This window comes from Tamandua tetradactyla, chromosome X (genome assembly GCF_023851605.1).
Source record: "Tamandua tetradactyla isolate mTamTet1 chromosome X, mTamTet1.pri, whole genome shotgun sequence".
Classification (NCBI taxonomy): domain Eukaryota; kingdom Metazoa; phylum Chordata; class Mammalia; order Pilosa; family Myrmecophagidae; genus Tamandua; species Tamandua tetradactyla.
In genome coordinates, this window is record NC_135353.1 from 159,359,615 (window position 1) to 159,382,741 (window position 23,127).

General features: G+C 41.5%; 1 protein-coding gene across 1 annotated transcript in view; it reads left to right on the forward strand.

Annotated features, from left to right (window-relative positions):
• CLTRN (collectrin, amino acid transport regulator) overlaps positions 1-23,127 on the forward strand; it is a 70,527-nt gene that overhangs the window by 41,929 nt on the left and 5,471 nt on the right. Inside the window, exons 4-5 of the mRNA XM_077146383.1 lie at positions 8,368-8,481; positions 17,730-17,924. Of these exons, the coding sequence (XP_077002498.1) occupies positions 8,368-8,481; positions 17,730-17,924 (309 nt within the window). The remainder of the gene's footprint in view (positions 1-8,367; positions 8,482-17,729; positions 17,925-23,127) is intronic.

Sequence of the window (23,127 nt, forward strand, 5' to 3'; positions counted from 1 at the left end):
GTCTCTGATTTTTTGTTTTTTGCCGCCAGTTTCATGGTTGAACACTGTTATATGATGCTTTGGATGGTAAAAGCAATACGTGCAAAGTGTCCAAATTGCCTCTTACCTGTTTTTTAGCCTCCTTTAATGTACAGAAAAACTATTTGCCTTTGTTTCATTTATTTAAATGGCATTATGCTACACATAATATCTACTTCCATTTTTTTTTCTATCAAAAAGTGTGTTTGGGAGTTTTTTTTTAATGCAGCTCTAGTTCATTTGTTACCAACTGGGTGATTTAGCCCTTCAGGGGATATTTGGCAATGCCTGGAGACCTTTTTGGCCTTCCCTACTGGACGTGGTCCTAATGGTATGTAATGGGTAAAGGCCAAAGAGGCTGCTAAATATCCCACAATTCACAGGGCAGTCCCCACAACAGAGAATTAATTATCTGTCCCCCAACTGTCGACAGTGTTGAGGTTGGGAAACCCTGGGCCAGTTCATTCCTTTTGCCTGTCAAACAGTATTCCCTTGATAGTATGTACCATATTTAGTTTATGTATTCCCCAGCTAATGGGCAGTTAGTTTGTTCCAAAGTCTGTGCTGAGAACATCCTCCGATGTCTCTGTGTGTGCATGCGTGTAAGAGAGTTTCTGGTAGACAAACTCAGTTCTAGGAAACACTTTCAAATGACTCTCCAGAACCCTCTGATGAAACTCCCACACAAGTCCATGAAGATTTTCAGTTCCTTGCCTTTTCATTATTTGAAAAGTATTTGATATCAAAAAGTATTTGATATCACTTTTTAATTTTTGTCAATCACAAACGATTTAGCTAATTTTAAAAACAACTTGCATTTTCTGATTATTATCCTGAATATGTCACATTCCAAGATATTGTCTACAAAATTGAGGGTAATATTTTTGCCATGCATTCCCCACTTCATTTTGCTTATTTTTATAAATTTGATTTGTATTATAAAAGCACACATTTTTGCAGGCACTTCATAATTCCTGCCGATAGAGGGCACTGTACCTCAGTGGTTAGCCACCTCAGCGATTTTGCCCTTCCTAACCGCCCCCTGCCCCCACCCCCACCCCCACAAGCCCTCTGTATCCTTTTAGAAGACATTTACTAATGCCTGGAGACATTCTGGGTTATCATAACTGGCACCCAGCAGGTTAGAGGGTAAAGATTAGGGATGCTGCTGAAAACCCTACAAGCCCAGACAGTCCCCACAGGAAAGAATTATTTGACCCAACATGGAAATACTGTCTAGATTTAGAAATCCTGCTGTAGGTGAATGAAAGAATATGACAATCTCTAGGATAATGAGCACCACATTATTATTTTTATTAAGAACAAAATTTTAACAATAGAAACTGGGCAAATAGAGGTGGAGAAGGAAGCATATCTTCCTGGAATGTCTGTTTCCAGGGTAAAGGCAGGGAGGAATAGGTGGGCTGCTCAGGGCAAGGACATGTGGGTTTCAGGTCTTAGCAGACCTGTCAACTAGGGTGAAAAGAGGTGGGGGCCTGGTGGTGTCAGTGTCCCATGTTGGGGAAGAACTGGGGTCAGAGGGATGAATACCAATGTGGGCTTGAGTATCAGGAGCGGGGTGGCAGCGCCCTGACTCTTAGAAGCCAGAGGGGCCAGCTGGCTGGCTGCACTGAGGGTCAGAAGGATCCTTCTGGCACCTTCCGTGCACACTGCAAGAAGGCTGGAACCCCCAGGAGTGCTGCGTCTTCGCCCAGCTCTGCAACAGAGGACCTGTGCCCTGGGCAGGCACTATTTCTGCAGCAGGCGGGACAGCAGACAGGAGAGGCTGGATCACACGACTGCGGACAATCTTGCAGACATTCTCACTCCTGCAGTGGGGTCCTCTGTTCAGAGGCCCAAGCCTAGGCACAAAGGAAGGGACCACTCCATTCCTCACCACGGGCCTGAAGGCAGATGGCCTGGTCTCGGGGCTGCTCCTCCTCTTCTTGTTCGGTATCTCGAACCCGGGGGGTTCCTCAGACTTCCTTTTGCCTTGGTTGTATTGATTGAGGGCCCTCAGCACGGTCTCCTTGGCAGAGGGGTCTGGGCGCGCCTGCGGGGCTGGACTCGCCGCAAAGGGTCTCCGTTGCTCAGGAGGAGTGATTTTGACGTTGACCGGCATCCAGACCCGTCCGGGATTCTGGGCCTCGCAAAGCCAGCACTTCGAGTAGGTATCTGAAGAGCAGGGAAGATCCGGCCCCATGAAGGCCTGAGACGGCAGCTTGTTGGGAAAGCTCTTCGAAGCCTCAGGAACCGGCACTCCTGACAGGTTGTCTTTCTCCAATTCAGGCAGGATCTTGGCGTCGGGCTGGGGGCCCGTGACGTGCTCACGGTGGACGTCGTCGAGAACCTCGCACTCAGCCGGGGCGGGGGGGCCATGGGCAGGCGCGGGCGGCGAGGCCGGGCGCTCTGAGGCGCGGGGCAGCGGTGCGGGCTCTGGCCTCCGCAGATATTTGCTCAGGTAGCTGCCCATGACAGCGGGCCGGTGAGGTCGGAGTCCTGGAGTAGGGATTCTGCTGCCAGACGGTCCCGAGTGGTGTGGACGCGGCTGGGGGCGAAGAGCTCAGGGTTCGGGTGACTGTTGGCACCGGTGCACAGAAAGCGCGTGGGCCGCTGAGGCGTTTGGGACAGAGTACGGGACCACGCCCACGCCAGTTCAGCGCACGGGGACATCGGGGACGTCACCGCGCGCAGTGTCGGGGGACGCCCCCTACTTATCTGGAGGACTGGGAAGGCATAAGCCTCTGCTCTTGTCTTTGCTGGTCTCAGAGGTTTGGTTTCTCAGAGAGGCACCTAGCAACTACTTATATATCTATTTTCACAGCTTCATTGAGATTCAATTCACATACTAGTCATTCATTTAAAGCATACAGTTCCGTGTTTTTTTAGTATGTTCACAGATAGATGCAACCATCACCATGGTCAATTTTAGAAGATTTCATCATCACAAAGAGAAATCCCATACCCTTTAGCTATTTGTCCATTCCTTCCAGCCATGAGCAACCACTATTATATTATAGTCACCACAGATTTGCCTATTTTCGATATTTCATCTAAGTGGAATCATACAATACGTTTTTTTTTTTTGGTCTGGCTTCTTTCAGTTAGCATAATATTTTCAGGGTTCATCCACGTAGCGTGCATCAGAACTTCATTCTTTCTTATGGCTGAATAATATTCCACTTTATGGATTTACCACATTTTGTTTATCCCTTCATCAGATAATGGATATTTGAGTGGTTTCACCTTTTAGCTGTTACGAATAGTGCTACTATGAACATTTATGTACAAGTTGTAGTTTGTACGCCTGTTTTCAGCATTCCAGGAATGGAATTGCTGGGTCATATTATGAAAACATAGTTTCTTGTTATAATTTTCTTCTTAATAAAATACTTCTTGATAATGATAGCAATGACTTTTATAGCTAAGATGTCTCTTAAGATGGTAATAAAATCATTGTGGACTGTTACTGCCATTGGGTATGGATTTTTTATTATGTATTTTTTCTTCCCAATGTTTACAGAATTTACTATGTCCTACTTTGCCATGTAACCTAGCGAGTGCTATTCTGATTTGCGGTTAAAGACCCACTGTCAAACCCCAGTCTCCCTGCTGGTGAGCTCTGGGCAGCCATAAGTTAATCACCTCTAAATATACCTTCAACTGGTAAATTGACGCATTCATGAATTATAAGTGTTTTTTATAGATAATGAAAATGTCTGTTTCTTCTCTTCTTCACACACCAAGAGGTAACGGGATTTCTTTAGGTTCTGTGATATTTGAGAATAGAGTAGACCAGGGGTAATTTTGCTTGCACCCATCCACCGGACAGGGTTGAGGATGCTGCTCCATTTCACAGGACAGCCCCCACAACAAAGAATGACCTGGACCAATATTTCAGTACTGCCAAAGTTGAGAAATCCTGCTTTATATCCATCCTCTAGCTTTCTCTAACATTGTTATATTACATAACTGTGGGATGTTTATCAGGACTAAGGCATTAACATTAATTCAGTACTAATAAGTAAACTTCAGGTTCTATTTGGATTTTCCAGTTTTTCCTTTAGCACCGTTTTCTGCTCCTGAATGTGCTTCTCCTTAGTTTCTTCTAATCTATGACATTTTCTCAGTCTTCTCTTGTTTTCATGACCTTCATAACTTTTGAAGAGTACTGATCAGGTGTTTTCTAGAAGTCCTCAATTGATTTTGTCTGATGTTTTCTCCTGATTTAGACCAAAGACCAAAGGTACCGATTTCTGGAAAGGAACAACGTGGAAATGAAGTGCTTTTACTCTACCTTGTCAGGGGGTACATGATACCTGTACAACATCACCAGTATATTGTCATTGGATGAGATGGTGTCTGCCAGGTTTTCCTTTTCATACTCTGTTTCTTAGCCCTGACCCTGAAGTCACCCAAACTCAGTGGAAGGGGAATTATGCTCCACCATATGAGAGAGGAATAACAGAGAATTTGTGAACCTGTGCAATCATGCTATTACATATATTTATAACTATAATAATAATTGACAGTATAGAATTAAGTCATGTGTAAAGGATACTTTGGTGTTCAAACCTGCGAAAAAACTGCATCAAATAAGCAGGGAAGAATTTCAAAGAATTACTCATTTTCTGTTCACTAAAATGCATGCCCCCCCCCCAAAAAAAAAACCTTCTAAAAGTAAAGTAGTTCTCAAAAAGGGCCTCGTACAAAGCCAAAAGTAAATAAATAAATAAAACCACATCTGGCTGTGAGTCACTACATATCACTGTAAAATATCAAATATTTGCTAAGGAGTAGATAAAATGAGACCGAAAATAAAGGTTAAAGATTGAAGAGTGGGGGTGCACGGGTACTTTAGTGGTTAGAATGCCTGCCTTTCATGTGGGAGACCTGGGTTCGATTCCTGGACCATGCACCGCCCCCCCCCCCCCAAAAAAAAAGAAGATTGAAAAGTGGCTCACATCTGGTCATCGTGCTGCCCCCACCCAGGGGTCAACTGGAAATGTGGGGGCAGGGGGTGTTTTTGGCTATGTCAATGAGGGAGGGTGCTGGTGGAAATTGAAGGGTAGGGATGAGAGACAATTGTGACGGGGGTAGGGGTGGGGGAGGAGTCCTTCTTAAGGAAGAATTTACCACCCCAATAGATCCCAAGTCTCATCTTGTACCTCATTTACTGTGAATGACTGTGTCGAGCCCAGCAATTGGCTACTGGAAAACTTTAGAATAAAAGCTGTCTTTTTAGAGTTTCAGGGCAGAACATTTTGAATCCAACAGCACCTGTCTCCACTGAAAATTTTCCACATGATATTTTCAGCCATAATTTTATTCTTTGGGGAAACTTTATTTCTGAGTTGATAAAATATCTTCATTTTATTTGCTGAGGTACTGTATTGTATTAGAGTGTGAGTGGACTCCGATGAAAACTGACAAGTTTGAAGAAATTGCGTACATAGTAAAGAATAGTGTAGGTCCGTGACAGTGGTTACAGAGGAAAGTATTTGGGGCCCCAGTTTTGTTGATAGAGTTATATACATCCATCATCCTAGTCATGTCCCTTTACAGCACTCATTCCCACATGGGAAGTTATATATTTACTTATTTGTGTATCTTCTATCCCTACTCCCTTAGAAAGCAAGCGCTACGGGAGAAGGGACTTTGCTTTGTTTACAGCTTTAATCTCTGACTCGCTAAAGGGGAATACCACGAAATTCATGTTTACACAGTCTTTAAAGAGCCTTTAAAAGAGGCTTTAAGGAAAAGGACAGTACGTGCACAGTGTCCAAATAACCTGTCACCGGGGTTCTGATCTCTTTTATTATGCCAGAAGTATTATTTAGAATTTGCTTAAAATTTTTGTGAATTGCAGATTGCACATATAGTGATCTTCATGTAATCTTTTATTCGACATAATATTTTAGAGATTTATCCTTTTTTAATTTGAGACTAATTCAGGGGTTCTCAAGTAGATTGATTTGACTCCTCAAGGGAAATTCTATATTGTCTGGAGTCATTTTTTATTATCACAGTCATGCATGTGTTATTGGAACCTAATGGGGTTCCCTAATGTAAGGGATGCTGCAAAACATCCTATAGTGCACAGGACAGCACTATAACAAAGAATGATCTGCCTAACATGTAAATACTAGCCGGATTGAGAAACACTCCTGTAGTCGAAATCTTAATATATTTAAGTGATTGAAAGAAAAAAATATGATCTCTATAATAAAAAGCTACCTTATTACTATTAAGAGCAAAGTTTTAGCAATAGAAACTGGGCAAATAAAGGTGGTGGAGAAGGTAGCACGTCTTCTTGGAATGTCTGTTTCCAATGTAAAGTCAAGGAGGAATGGACAGGCAAGAGGAAGGCAAGGGCTTTGATATATACATCACCTCTCCAGTGTGGGCTGCTCAAAGCAAGGACAGTTGGGTCTCGGGTCTTGGCAGACCCATCAGCTGGAACCATAGGGGGTGGCCCAATGGTGTCAGTGTCGATTGTCAGTGAAAAACTGGGGTCTGAAGGATGAAAGCCAGTGTCAGCTTGAGTATCAGGAGGGAGTTGGCAGGACCCTGGCTCTTAGAAGGCAGGGGAACCAGTAGTTTGGGTGCACTCAGGGGCGGAGGGACCTTCTGGTGCCATCCCTGTGCACTGCAGGGAGGCCGGAGCCCCCAGGAGTGCTGCATCTTCGCCCACCTCTGCAGACGCGGCAGCAGACAGGGAAGGCTGGACTGCACGCCTGGGGACAATCTCCTCCTTGCAGACATTCTCTCTCCTGCAGCGGGGTCTTCTATTCAGAGGCCCAGGCCTGGGCACAAAGGAAGGGACCACTCCATTCCTCACCACGGGCCTGAAGGCAGATGGCCTGGCCTCCGGGCTGCTCCTCCTCTTCTCCTCGGGGATCTCAAAGCAGAGTGGCCCATCAAACTTCCCTCGGCCTTGCTTGCATTGGCTGAGGGCCCTCAGCACGGTCTCCTTGGCACAGGGGTCTGGGTGCGCCTGCGGGGCTGGACACGTTACAAAGAGTCTAGCTCTACTCTCAGGAGGAGCGATTTTGACGGTGACCCGGCTCCAGACCCGCCGGGGATTCCGGGCCTTCCAAAGCCAGTGCTTCATGCGAGTGTCCCAAGCACAGGAAAGATCGGGCTCCATGAAAGTCTGGGGGTCAGCTTGTTGGGAAAGCGCCTCCACGCCTCCGGGACCAGCACCGTCCGCAGACTGATGTGCTCCCATTCGGGCGGGATCTTGGGGAGGGACTGGGTGCGCACCTGTGCACTAGGAGAACCGGGCACTCAGCCGGTCGAAAGGCAGGCTCCATTTTGGTACTTCTTATTTAAAATAAGAATTCATAAATTCTACCAGGTCATGAAAGTTGCTGATGGCATGTTGACAGAAGGGCACTCTCTTTCCTTACTGTAAACATGAACATGATGTACTTGAATAGTCTTTTAAATATACCAAAAACTTGCAGTTATCAGTAAATGCAATGGTGTTTCATTCTTCTAGAATGGCTGATCCCTAAGTATTTTGCAATTGCAGTCTCAAGGAAATGATGAAAAGCATCCACGTTTGTTTTCCATCAACTGGGTTGATTTTATGTGGACTCTCGTATAAATTTCAGTTTTCATTCATATATACATCCTTTCTCTCTGATCACCAATGTAATATCTCTTTCCATTTCTACTGGTAATCCTAGAAAGGCATGAGTTATATTTTCTGCAAATAGATAGAAATATCTGATTACAGAAACCAAGTATCCAGAACCAGCATTGTAATAGACTATAGCACTCAAGTTTGGGGACCTGTTTTAGGTGGTGTGGAAAAAACTGTTCCTGAGAACTTTTCTCTCAAAAGCACATGCAGAGGCACCTACTGAACCAGCCCCAGTGCTAGGATAGGGAGGGACAGAAAGTAGAGGCCCCCTAAGTATCAAATCCAAGATCCTGCAGCTGGTTCTGTCAAGATTTGAGAGTAGGGGCTGGGCGGTGAGGACACTCACAAGAGCTTAATGAGGATGCATCAGAAAGAGGCTTTTGAGGGCAGAGAGGGACCCAGTGTTGGGAAAGAGATGTATAGTCAGGCAATGGGTGATAGGAACGAGATTCCTCACTCTATCTACTCATTGACTAATTCCATTCGCTGCGGGCAGCTTCCTTATTTAACGAATGAACCCCAAATTTATGATTTTGGAAAAAGGAAATACTATAGTATAATTTTCTTCCTTATATTTCATAGAAATAGCAATGACTTTTGTAGCTAAGATGCCTCTGAAGATGTTAATGACATCCGAGTGGATGGTCTAATGCCATTTGGAATACTTTTCTTATAATGTATTTTCCCATTGTCTGCAGGATTTCCCACGTCCTTCTTTGCAATGTCACCCAGCGGGTGTCATTCTGGTTTGTGGTTACAGACCCTTTGAAAAACCACACCCTTCCTGCTGTGGAGGTGCAGTCGGCCATAAGGTAATCACCACTAAATATGCCTACTCTGTCTTCCATAGATTTTGAAAAAGTCTGTTTCTTCTCTTTTCAACATGAATCATTTATGAAGAAGTGAAGGATTTCATTTGGTTAGTTATTAGAGATTAGTGTAGATGAGTGGTTCTCATCCTGAGTCAATTTTGTCTTCAGGGAGACATTTTGGCAATGCCTAGAGGCATAATATCACCTAACAAAACATCTAAAGATATTTTTGATTATCACAACTAGGGGGTGCCACTAGCATTGAGTGGACAGAGGCCAGGGACGCTGCTAAATGTGCTGTTATGCACAGGACAGGCCTCGATAGCAAGTACTGACTCAGCACAGATGTCAGTAGTGGCGTGGTTAAGGGAACTTGGTTTAAATTGTTAGCCAGGAATATTTAGTCCTGTCTTCTTTTGGCAAGAACCCCTTGTATGATAATATTGTGTGATGCGTCATCACCTGTACTCTGCAGCCAGAATGCCTGGCTTTTAGTGCTGGCTCTGTCTCTTCCTAACAACATGAGTGCAGTTGAGTGACTCACCTCTTTGTGCCTTCCTCTCACCATCTGTAGAGCAGGGAAAAGCGTGGTACCTCTCAGAGCTGTTGAGAAGATTAAATGAATTAGTAAGTGTAATGAGTTTTGAGAGACACGTCATACCTTCAACTTTTATTCAGAAACCAAGAAAAGTATTCACATATTTTGGGTCTCAGCTTTTTGCCTTTTTTCAGTCGATGTATAGTCTTTACATTTTGAAGGATCCTTTTTTTTTTAAGAAAAGGTAAGATCAAGACTCTCATACAAATTCAAAATAAACGTGTATCGGAGGGCCAAGATGGCGGCTTAGTAAGGTACATGCGTCTTAGTTCCTCCTCCTCCAGAGCAACTACTAGGTGAACAGAAATAGTGCAGAACAGCTCCCGGGGCCACGGCAGGGAATGGACACACAGCGTACCCCAGTCTGGACTGGCTAATCTGACTGCGAGACTCTGCTGCAGTGAGATCCCCGAGCAGCGCACAATCCCCCGAGCCGCGGCAGCTGTGGCGGCCGGAGCTCCTCCCTCCCTCCTTTCCGGGCTGGCTGAGAGTCTCGGAGAGGCAAGATTCCCAAGCCGCGGGGGCCGGCGCCCCTCTTTTGCGAGCGGCTTCCTGGACCGGCTACGAGTCTCGGATCAGAGGGCTACCCAAGCTGCAGCGCCCGGCGCCCCTGTTTTGCGGGTGGCTTCCTGGCCGGCGCCCCTCTTTTGCGGTTGGCTTCCTGGTCCGGCTATGAGTCTCGGATCAGAGGGCTACCCAAGCCGCGGCGGCCGGCGCCCCTCTTTTGCGGGCGGCTTCCTGGTCCGGCTACGAGTCTCGGATCAGAGGGCTACCCAAGCCGCGGTGCCCGGTGCCCCTCTTTTGCAGGCGACTTCCTGGCCGGCGCCCCTCTTTTGCGGGCGGCTTCCTGGTCTGGCTACGAGTCTCGGATCAGAGGGCTACCCAAGCCGTGGCAGCTGGCGACCGACGCGCCTCCCCCAAGGGCGGCTTCCTGGTCCGGTGGCGAATTCCCCGGCTGCTGCGGCCAGCGACCGACACCCCTCCAGGGAGAGGAGGGAATTTCCGACAGTGGCAGGGACTGGGTCCAAACAAACACCAATAGGGGAATTAATAAAGGAGCCACAGGGTCCCCTCAAGCCGCGGCGGCTGACGCCCCCACCACGCGCGGCCCCACGGACCAACTGAGAGAATTGGATCAGAAATCCCGCAGGCTGCGGACAACGGTGACCGGGGGGATCCCTTCCAAACACGTGAGACAAACGTGTGCCACGAGCGCCACCTACTGGGCAGGATAAGAAAAACAGACCCAGAGATTTCACAGAAAAATCTTACAACCTTGTTGGGTCCGACACCCAGGGAAATCTGACTAAATGCCCAGATGCCAACAGAAGATAACGGTCCACACTCAGAAGACTGAGAATATGGCCCAGTCAAAGGAACAAACCAATAGTTCAAATGAGATACAGGAGCTGAGACAACTAATGCTGAATATACGAACAGAAATGGAAAACCTCTTCAAAAATGAAATCGATAAATTGAGGGGGGACATGAAGAAGACATGGGCTGAACAAAAAGAAGAAATAGAAAAACTGAAAAAACAAATCACAGAACTTATGGAAGTGAAGGATAAAGTAGAAAAGATGGAAAAAACAATGGATACCTACAATGATAGATTTAAAGAGACAGAAGATAGAATTAGTGATTTGGAGGATGGAACATCTGAATTCCAAAAAGAAACAGAAACTATAGGGAAAAGAATGGAAAAATTTGAACAGGGTATCAGGGAACTCAAGGACAATATGAACCGCACAAATATATGTGTCGTGGGTGTCCCAGAAGGAGAAGAGAAGGGAAAAGGAGGAGAAAAACTAATGGAAGAAATTGTCACCGAAAATTTCCCAACTCTTATGAAAGACCTAAAATTACAGATCCAAGAAGTGCAGTGCACCCCAAAGAGATTAGACCCAAATAGGCGTTCTCCAAGACACTTACTAGTTAGAATGTCAGAGGTCAAAGAGAAAGAGAGGATCTTGAAAGCAGCAAGAGAAAAACAATCCATCACATACAAGGGAAACCCAATAAGACTATGTGTAGATTTCTCAGCAGAAACCATGGAAGCTAGAAGACAGTGGGATGATATATTTAAATTACTAAAAGAGAAAAACTGCCAACCAAGACTCCTATATCCAGCAAAATTATCCTTCAAAAATGAGGGAGAAATTAAAACATTCTCAGACAAAAAGTCACTGAGAGAATTTGTGACCAAGAGACCAGCTCTGCAAGAAATACTAAAGGGAGCACTAGAGTCAGATACGAAAAGACAGAAGAGAGAGGTATGGAGAAGAGTGTAGAAAGAAGGAAAATCAGATATGATATATATATAACACAAAAGGCAAAATGTTAGAGGAAAATATTATCCAAACAGTAATGACACTAAATGTTAATGGGCTGAATTCCCCAATCAAAAGACATAGATTGGCAGAATGAATTAAAAAACAGGATCCTTCTATATGCTGTCTACAGGAAACACATCTTAGACCCAAAGATAAACATAGGTTGAAGTGAAAGGTTGGGAAAAGATATTTCATGCAAATAACAACCAGAAAAGAGCAGGAGTGGCTATACTAATATCCAACAAATTAGACTTCAAATGTAAAACAGTAAAAAGAGACAAAGAAGGACACTATATACTAATAAAAGGAACAATTAAACAAGAAGACATAACAATCATAAATATTTACGCAGCGAAGCAGAATGCCCCAAAATACGTGAGGAATACACTGCAAACACTGAAAAGGGAAATAGATTCATATACCATAATAGTTGCAGACTTCAATTCCCCACTCTTATCAATGGACAGAACATCTAGACAGAGGATCAATAAAGAAATAGAGAATCTGAATATTACTATAAATGAGCTAGACTTAACAGACATTTATAGGACATTACATCCCACAACAGCAGGATACACCTTTTTCTCAAGTGCTCATGGATCATTCTCAAAGATAGACCATATGCTGGGTCACAAAGCAAGTCTTAACAAATTTAAAAAGATTGAAATCCTACACAACACTTTCTCGGATCATAAAGGAATGAAGTTGGAAATCAATAATAGGTGGAGTGCCAGAAAATTCACAAATACGTGGAGACTCAACAACACACTCTTAAACAACGAGTGGGTCAAAGAAGAAATTGCAAGAGAAATTAGCAAATACCTCGAGGTGAATGAAAATGAAAACACAACATTTCAAAACTTATGGGACGCAGCAAAGGCAGTGCTAAGAGGGAAATTTATTGCCCTAAATGCCTATATCAGAAAAGAAGAAAAGGCAAAAATGCAGGAATTAACTGTCCACTTGGAAGAACTGGAGAAAGAACAGCAAACTAATCCCAAAGCAAGCAAAAGGAAAGAAATAACAAAGATTAGAGCAGAAATAAATGAAATTGAAAACATGAAAACAATAGAGAAAATCAATAAGACCAGAAGTTGGTTCTATGAGAAAATCAATAAGATTGATGGGCCCTTATCAAGATTGACATAAAGAAGAAGAGAGAGGATGCAAATAAATAAGATCAGAAGTGGAAGAGGAGACATAACTACTGACCTCACAGAAATAAAGGAGGTAATAACAGGATACTATGAACAACTTTACGCTAATAAATACAACAATTTAGATGAAATGGACGGGTTCCTGGAAAGACATGAACAACCAACTTTGACTCAAGAAGACATAGATGACCTCAACAAACCAATCACAAGTAAAGAAATTGAATTAGTCATTCAAAAACTTCCTAAAAAGAAAACTCCAGGACCAGACGGCTTCACATGCGAATTCTATCAAACATTCCAGAAAGAATTAGTACCAACTCTCCTCAAACTCTTCAAAAAAATCGAAGCGGAGGGAAAACTACCTAATTCTTTCTATGAAGCCAACATCACCCTCATACCAAAACCAGGCAAAGATATTACAAAAAAAGAAAACTACAGGCCAATCTCTCTAATGAATATAGATGCAAAAATCCTCAATAAAATTCTAGCAAATCGTATCCAACAACACATTAAAACAATTATACATCATGACCAAGTAGGATTCATCCCAGTTATGCAAGGATGGTTCAACATAAGAAAATCAATTAATGTAATACACCATAGCGACAAATCAAAGCAGAAAAATCACATGATCATCTCAATTGATGCAGAGAAGGCATTTGACAAGATTCAACATCCTTTCCTGTTGAAAACACTTCAAAAGATAGGAATACAAGGGAACTTCCTTAAAATGATAGAGGGAATATATGAAAAACCCACAGCTAATATCATCCTTAATGGGGAAAAATTGAAAACTTTCCCCCTAAGATCAGGAACAAGACAAGGATGTCCACTATCACCACTATTATTCAACATTGTGTTGGAGGTTCTAGCCAGAGCAATTAGACAAGAAAAAGAAATACAAGGCATCAAAATTGGAAAGGAAGAAGTAAAACTATCACTCTTTGCAGACGATATGATACTATACGTCAAAAACCCGGAAAAATCCACAACAAAACTACTAGAGCTAATAAATGAGTACAGCAAAGTAGCAGGTTGCAAGATCAACATTCAAAAATCTGTGGCATTTCTATACACTAGTAATGAACAAGCTGAGGGGGAAATCAAGAAACGAATCCCATTTACAATTGCCAATAAAAGAATGAAATACCTAGGAATAAATTTAACTAAAGAGACAAAAAACCTATATAAAGAAAACTACAAAAAACTGTTAAAAGAAATCACAGAAGACCTAAATAGATGGAAGGGCATACCGTGTTCATGGATTGGAAGACTAAATATAGTTAAGATGTCAATCCTACCTAAATTGATTTACAGATTCAATGCAATACCAATCAAAATCCCAACAACTTATTTTTCAGAAATAGAAAAACCAATAAGCAAATTTATCTGGAAGGGCAGGGTGCCCCGAATTGCTAAAATCATCTTGAGGAAAAAAAACGAAGCTAGAGGTCTCACGCTGCCGAACTTTAAGGCATATTATGAAGCCACAGTGGTCAAAACAGCATGGTATTGGCATAAAGATAGATATATCGACCAATGGAATCAAATAGAGTGCTCAGATATAGACCCTCTCATCTATGGACATTTGATCTTTGATAAGACAGTCAAGCCAACTCACCTGGGACAGAACAGTCTCTTCAATAAATGGTGCCTAGAGAACTGGATATCCATATGCAAGAGAATGAAAGAGGACCCGTATCTCACACCCTATACAAAAGTTAACCCAAAATGGATCAAAGATCTAAACATTAGGTCTAAGACCATAAAACAGTTAGAGGAAAATGTAGGGAGATATCTTATGAAACTTACAATTGGAGGCAGTTTTATGGACCTTAAACCTAAAGCAAGAGCACTGAAGAAGGAAATAAATAAATGGGAACTCCTCAAAATTAAACACTTTTGTGCATCAAAGAACTTCATCAAGAAAGTAGAAAGACAGCCTACACAATGGGAGACAATATTTGGAAATGACATATCAGATAAAGGTCTAGTATCCAGAATTTATAAAGAGATTGTTCAACTCAACAACAAAAAGACAGCCAACCCAATTACAAAATGGGAAAAAGACTTGAACAGACACCTATCAGAAGAGGAAATACAAATGGCCAAAAGGCACATGAAGAGATGCTCAATGTCCCTGGCCATTAGAGAAATGCAAATCAAAACCACACTGAGATATCATCTCACACCCACCAGAATGGCCATTATCAACAAAACAGAAAATGACAAGTGCTGGAGAGGATGCGGAGAAAGAGGCACACTTATCCACTGTTGGTGGGAATGTCAAATGGTGCAACCACTGTGGAAGGCAGTTTGGCGGTTCCTCAAAAAGCTGAATATAGAATTGCCATACGACCCAGCAATACCATTGCTGGGAATCTACCCAAAGGAATTAAGGGCAAAAACTCAAACGGACATTTGCACACCAATGTTTATAGCAGCGTTATTTACAATTGCAAAGAGATGTAAACAGCCAAAATGTCCATGAACAGACGAGTGGCTAAACAAACTGTGGTATATACATACGATGGAATATTATGCAGCTTTAAGACAGGATAAACTTATGAAGCATGTAATAACATGGATGGACCTAGAGAACATTATGCTGAGTGAGTCTAGCCAAAAACTAAAAGACAAATACTGTATGGTCCCAATGATGTGAATCGACATTCGAGAATAAACTTGGAATATGTCATTGGTAACAGAGTCCAGCAGGAGTTAGAAACAGGGTAAGATAATGGGTAATTGGAGCTGAAGGGATACAGACTGTGCAACAGGACTAGATACAAAAACTCAAAAATGGACAGCACAATAATACCTAATTGTAAAGTAATCATGTTAAAACACTGAATGAAGCTGCATCCGAGCTATAGGTTTTTGTTTTGTTTTGTTTTGTTTTTACTACTATTACTTATATTTTTTTCTCTATATTAACATTCTATATCTTTTTCGGTTGTGTTGCTAATTCTTCTCAACCGAGGCAAATGTACTAAGAAACGATGATCATGCATCTATGTGATGATGTTAAGAATTACTGATTGCATATGTAGAATGGTATGATTTCTAAATTTTGGGTTAATTTCTTTTTTTCCATTAATTAATAAAAAAAATAAAAATAAACGTGTATCAAAAAGTTTATTATCCCATTAATTAAAGCGGGAACCAGAAAGATGTTAAAACCGGTTCAAAGAAGAATTCCAGGAACCATAAGTGTGTAAGATGTGAGCTTTTTGTGGCAGCTCTGTTATGAGGACCTGGCCTAAATCAGTGCTGAATTAGGCTGGAAGAGCTCCATGGCAATGGAGTCCAACTGGGGAGTCCAGTGGTGAATGGGGATTTAGTCTCTATTTGTGCTAGAACTTCCAATCAGCCTGAGAGGGGGTTGGAGCTCATTTCCAGCCTGGAGTGAGAAAGCAGCAAAAGATTAACCAGGTAGATGAATGAGAATACAGAGCTTTTCATTTTTCCTTGAGGTAAACCCTAGCAGTTGGGTTCATTATTTTGTGGAATGGTTTGTGTTCTCAAGTTACCAATATTCAGTTATGAAAACAGAAAAACATTTCATAACTAGATAAAAACTGCTTTTAAATCATCCTTTGCTGTGGATCATCTGACTGGGATTCTCTTTCCCATCCACAAATGACCATCCCTCAGTGTAGGGGGGCGGTATGGAGCTGGTCTTCAGAGATTCTCAAGCCCTTGTTATCATGCTCTAGGCCTGTGCTGTCCACCACAGTTGGCCCAGCCCCGTGTGGCACACGAGCCCTTGAAATGTGGCCAGTCCAAAATGAGATGTGCTGTAAGAGTAAAACACACATTGGATTTCTAAGACTTAGAGTAAAAATAAAATGTAGATAATCTCAATGATATTTGCAAAATATTGATTACCTGTTAAAATGATAGCCTCTGGGTATATTGGGCTAAATAAAATATATTATTAAAATGAATTTCACCTGTTTCTTTTTACTGCTTTTTAACAAAGCTGCTAGAACGTTTTCAATTACATGTGTGACTTATAATGTATTTCTGTTGGCCGACACTGCTCTGGAAGTTTATGAAGTGAGCTTAGGTAGTGTGAGTTCGGTAAAGGCCATAAAATATCTTCAAGAAATCTCCTCGCTTAATTTGTAAATTCCAGTTAGAGATTCAGTTATTTGGTTGCATTCACACAGGCCTTTGCTGCCAGCCCCTCCTTAACTACCAGCAGCACCAAAAATGCAGATGTGCAAGTAACATATTAACCTTTATATTTTTCTAGACCTTTGGACTCCTAAACCCCCATTTATTTTAATCATCTGGAACTACTTGTAGCTTACTGAACAAATCATATACTTGACCATGTCTCCATTCCTCTAATTCGTGTTTGTGGCCCTCCAACATCCTTCCTACACCCTTTTGTCTAAAGAACTCCTATTGCCCCTCAAAACATAGCTCAGAAGTTGCCTCCTCAGGAAAGGAGCCCTGACTTCTCACCACGTTGTACTTGCCCATCCCCTGCACCCATATTTGCCTCTTTCCCAGAACACCACCCTGCACTTTGAATGTGGACCTGCTGCTCTGCAGCCCCTCTAGACTGTAAGCAACTTGGCATTTTAATTTCATTTCATATCACTAGCACCTAGCACAGTTTCTGATACTTAGTAAGCTTTCAGCAAAGGTTCATTGGATTAATGGAAAAAAAAGCAAAAAAAGGAACAACTTGCTCCTGACTTCACATTTTCTTTTTTTGCTCCCAGTTTTCTTTTTTCTTACATTTATCATCCACTTTTGACATGTAATTTTATCTTTTTGGGGCTGTCAGGATTTATGAAAACCCCTTAAATAGAGTTCTGTCATTCTAATCTCGGAAACTTCTTCTTAGGAAATAAAACATGGTGGGCAGAACTCAAAGTTTAGGATTTGCGGTTACTTCTAGGACATTTGCAACAATGGAAGGCAAGAACAAATAGACTACCATGTATCTGGCAGCCAGCGTTGCGCCTTTTAGAAGAAAATCCCAGCACACTTGTCCCTGGCAGACTTTCTAATCGACCCAAAGTCTGGTGTCAGGCAGATGTTCTGTCTATAGAGATATTTATAATATGGAGGGATGGGTCTGTATTTTCTGTTTCTAATGTGTTTTTTGTTGTTTGTTTTTTAATCATCATTGTACTTTAGGATGAATAGGAACCGGTTCAACAATGCTTTCTTTTTGAACGATCAGACTCTGGAATTTTTAAAAATACCTTCCACTCTTGCACCACCCACTGACCCGTCTGTACCCGTGTGGATTATCATCTTTGGTGTGATATTTTGCATCGTCATAGTTGCTGTCACACTACTGCTTTTATCAGGGATCCGCCAGCGTAGAAGGTAAGATGTTTAAAGACAGTGACTTAAAGGCTTTTTCTCTGTTTTCTGGTGACTTGGTCAAACAAGGAGAGGGTTTCCCCCTGGCTGAAGATAATGCCTTAAACCTGAAACTTTAAAATAGTTATTGATTTTCAGACTATGACTTTTGCTCTTGCTTTTAGAATCCAGTTAGAATCCAATGTCCTTTCCTTAACCGTGGCTCTCTCCATCACCATCTTTCTCTCTACTGTGTATTGTATGAATGTTTCATATCCAGATTTGATTTTAGTATCTGCTTTGTGCTTTTGTAGCTGGATGCACAGAGATAGCCTAAGCAGACTTTTTGAGTAGGGAGAGTTCATTTCTGGTAGTCATTCACAGCCACATGCCAGCAGTTCCACAGTTCTTTCCATCTCCCCACCTCTGCCCATCTCTTCTTGGTCCAATGCCTGCCAGGCCACGATCTTGTCCCGGATAGCCTGGCACTGCTTTACACGTCCCTCTCTTTGATGAACTTTCACCTCTTGTACCTATGATACTATATGGAGCCATGTTCCTCAGAATGGCTTTTGAATTAACTCCCTGCATCAGGATCACCTGGAACATTTAATTAAAATGTGGGTTCCCTGGTCCTATTGTAGATCTATTAAATTAGAATCTTAGAAAAAGATATATTATAATGAATATTCAGGTTATTCTGATTCACATGAAGTTTGAGATGTCTGTCTGGCTTAAGTACTTTTATATGGATTCCCACTCCCTGTGTTCATTTACCTAGATTTTGGAGCCGTGTGCAAACTTTGATGTCTGAATTATGGATATTACCCCAAGAGAGAATTTCAGGCCAGTGGGGGAGTTTACTGAGGTGAGGTAATGGGGCTGCAGGAGAGGGGATTTCTCAGCATGAGGAAAGGAGAAACCAACTTTGTCTACAAGTACCTCTGATCCAGAGGAGTGGTGGGGAGAGTCCTCAGTTCTTCATTAAACACTTTGATGCTTCTCAACATTCCCATCTGATATTGAAGGCAAGATATTTTGGTAAGTGGGAATCAGAGGTATGTAGTAGTTTCAAAAAGGCTGCTACCCACCCTGGACATGTGGGATGTGGTTGGCCAAGTATATGTTTGAGTAAATGCTTCTCCTGAGGCTTATTAGATTCTGTTTGTTTCCATGTATTTCAGCAGACGGTAATCATTTTCAATAATGGGTTCTGTAATTTTTTTCACAGTTGATATGTGAAAGGCTATGGCATAAATGTGATTTCTGTCTGATCTCTGAATTAAACTCAAAAGATTAGGATCAAATCGTATTTGCTTGCTCTTTTTGGTGATCTTGGCATAACATGTAATGCAAGGAATATTAGCACAAAATGTTCATTTATTTGGTTTGTTTTTTTATTTTAAGAATATTAAGAAATAGCCTCTTGTAAGAATTGAATACCTGTGAGGGGTATTTTAAGTTTCCTATTAACCCTGAGATGCTATGATCCTACAGTTTCTAATGATCATAACCTTAGAGAATTCACTTTGTCCCCTTGCTTCTCAGTTTCCTCGTTAGTACAAATAGTGTATTAGTTAAGAGAATGGACTCTGGAGAGAGACTGCTTAAATTCAAATTCTTTATCTCTTAGGCGCCTCCCTTGTCTATAATCTTATATCTCTATTGATATGAAGGAGCTCAGGCAATGAATCAGGGAAACTGAGCATGGGAGAATATTATTTGTGGTGCCAGAGTCAAGTTAGATACGTTTATCTTTACTGTCTGTATATGGAAAGCTTTTCTAGAGTAACAGCGAGGTGTATGGAAATAAATTATTAACTTGGGGTAAAAATAGTTAAAACAGTAGAGTGACAGAGTGGTGCCTGACATACAGTGAGCACTCAATAAGTCTTAGCTGTTACTATTATTTTATTATCCTGCCATTTGCTGGTCTTTCAGCAAGTTTGTGCTGGGATCAGCTGTCTCTTTCCTTCAGAGCAGATTTTGCAGTAATATAATAATTGGGTGTGTAGCATCATGCTCTGTTGCCTGGGAGAAGTGAAGCTGTTGTCACAGCCTTGCCTGTGCAAATTCATTTCATGCTCAAACTAGGAAAACAGATGAACAAATCGCTTGTGCAAACCTGGAGAGCATCAATAATTAGCAAATATAGTCAGGACAGTTATGACAACCTTCCGAAGACACATTGATTTGTTGTGTTTTAAGTTTAATACAATCCGTAGTGGGTTTCTTTTAGGCCAAGTGTTGCCTCAAAGGTAAGAAGAGGGTGCAGTTTGAAGCAGGAAGAGCCTAGGAGATCATGATAAAAGCCCTTTGCAAACATGGAAAAGATAGGAATTTTCCCCAAAGCCTTTAGTCATGAGGAAGACTGTCAAAGAAAAGCTCAACAATCCAATCTGCACATTAGATAATAATGAACATTGTCTGCTGAGGTACAAAATCTCAAAATCATAAGACTTGCATATACATAGAGTGAATTTATGAATCTAGCATATGAAGAGACTGTTTAGAGTGTTAGGGTCTTAGGAAGGGACCCTAATGATGACCCAAATCCATTCCTCCAGGAGCCAAAGCCCAGAGAAGTAAAAATATTTTATAAGTTACTAAGGAAAGGGTTAGGGTAGGGAATAGGATATTTAAGGCTTAAAAGGTACAGAGTTTCTACTTGGGATGATAGAAAAGTTTTGGTCACGGGTGGTGGTGATGGTAGCACAACATTGTAAGCATAGTTAACAGCACCAAACTGTATTTGAATCTCGTCAAAAGGGGAAAATTTAGGTAGTATATCTAGTACTAGAATAAAGAATTTTAAAAACATAGGACTGTGTAACACAAACAGTGACCCCTATTGTAAACAATGGACTATTGTTAATAGTATAATTATAAAAATGTTGTTTCATGATTTGTTAACAAATGTACTACATAAATGGAACTTGTTAATAATAGGGTGATATATGGGAGCTCTGTATTCTACACATGATTATTCTATAAACCTATGATTCCTGTAATTAGAAAAAAATAGTAAAAAGTGGGCAAAGGATTTGAATAGTAAAAAAAAAAATTTTTAATCCATGAGACTGCCCAGCACAGTGAGCCCTAAGTTATACCATGGACTATAGTTAGAGGTACAATTATTAAAAATGTGCTTCCATCAGTTGTAATAAATGTTTCATACCAATGCAAGATGTTAATAACAGGGTGGCCTATGGGAGTCCTGTATTTTATGCACAATTGTTCTGTAACCCACAACTTCTCTAATTAAGAAAAAGAAAGATAAAAATACCTTATTCCTTTATTGACCCACTATTCTGTGATAGGAGCTGTAGCAAGGATTGTGGAAGAACAACCATAGATAACACATGGATGGCCCTGGCTTACAAGGAGATTAGAATCTTGTGGTTGGTAACAAAGCCAGGTCAAGGACTTGGGACATAGAACCGCAGCTATTGCTCACAGCTGACTTGAGTCATTAGTAAGCTTACTTGGCTTGTTCCTGGTTATTCTTCAATTACCATAACATCCATAATGATAGAGGTGCATTGGGATTTCCGCAACTCTTGCTTTTCACAGAAGGAGATGGGGCTCGGCCAGTACTTCTTTCATAAACTGAAACTTCACATTCTTACAAAATCTTAATTAAATGAATAAATCATCTTGAAAATAGAAGTGTGACTACAATTAGTCATGTCAGATGTAATCATTGTTTTCCTTTGCTGTTCTTAAATGTACATACCCAAAAGGAAACAATTGTAAATATATTTTGAGTGGAGCCTGAGGAGACTAAATGGAATTTCTGGTCAACTGCTTTCACCAATCCTGTTAAACTTTGAAAGATAGTAATAAAAATAAGTACCATATAGCAAGTGCCTGTTTCACGGCAGAACCCAGACTAGATGCTTTATATGTGTCTCTTTTAATTCCCACTGTAATATTAGGCAGATTTTATTATAACCCTGGTTTTCTGATGAAGAAACTAAGACTCAAATCTGTAAAGCATCTTGCCTACAGTCGCACAGTTAGAAACTAACAGTAGCAGGATTTGAAGCCAGGTCTGCTTGATTCCAAAGCCCAAGGGTCTCCTTGTGCCGCAGTGCCCACTCAGCTCATTCTAGTAACACTGACCAGAAAATGAGCCATCCACACTGAAAACCAGGACGGTCCTAATTCCCTAGTAATAGATTTTGTCCTGTTTGAAAAATCCTATTGGTTGGTCCTCTGATGTTTTTCTGTCTGTTCTTGGCCTTGGCTCTTCAGCACTAACTTATTTGAAGGGATACAGAAATCCTCTTTCTGTTTGTACCACCACTGTTTTGTCCTCAGCACCCCCTACCTCCGAGGGCTATCTGATGCTTCTTTTTGTTCCCTCCTTTGCCCCTCTTCCCTTTGAATTTATGAGTGGTGTCCACTCTCTAGGCTCCTAGGAGCTAGTTCCAGGTATTTTCATTATAGTTTTTTCATCTCTTCCTGAACCATCTGACGTTGCAAGAAGAATGGAAGTCATTGACATTCCATTTTATTTTTCAGGAAAAAGGACTCGTGTTTTTAGCAGAACATCAAATCAGAATGATACAGAAAGATAGTTAAGTTTTACTATTCTTAGTAAGAGCCATGCTTGAGCAGTGAATCACTTTATTACAGCACACAGTATGAAATGTGACAAATATTGTATTACTGTTAGATAACCTTTGAGCTGCTTATCATGTTCACCAGCCAGCAAGTTACTGACGCTGCAGTTTATGAAGCCCAACAATGCTGAGACTCAAAACGACTGGATCTAAGGTCACATAAGAACAATATGTACCTACCGTCCACTGTCACAGTTCACTTTGATAAACTGCCACAGTGATTTCCGTTAAAGTCTTTTCGGGTGAGGCTTTATCCTTCTCCCATCCACTTGCATTTCTCTTTTTAATTCTTCCCCATTCCTTTGAGATGGCTGATAGATTATTTTCCTTTGTGGCTGGGGAGGTGGCAAGGAGATTCCTTGCAATGGTCAGCATGCGTCCAGGTTGTGCTATTTTTCTTCTCACTTCAATTTTAAATGAAGAAGCTGGCAAACAGACATTTGGAAACTCATTATTTCTAAGGCAACCATTGGATTGCCACCTATTTCAGAATGGTCCATCCACTAAGATATTTTTTGTAATATGGGTTTCATGCTTATATACACAAATTTCAGGATGAGATTTGCCTGTTTATGATCTACTTATTGTAATGGAAAATT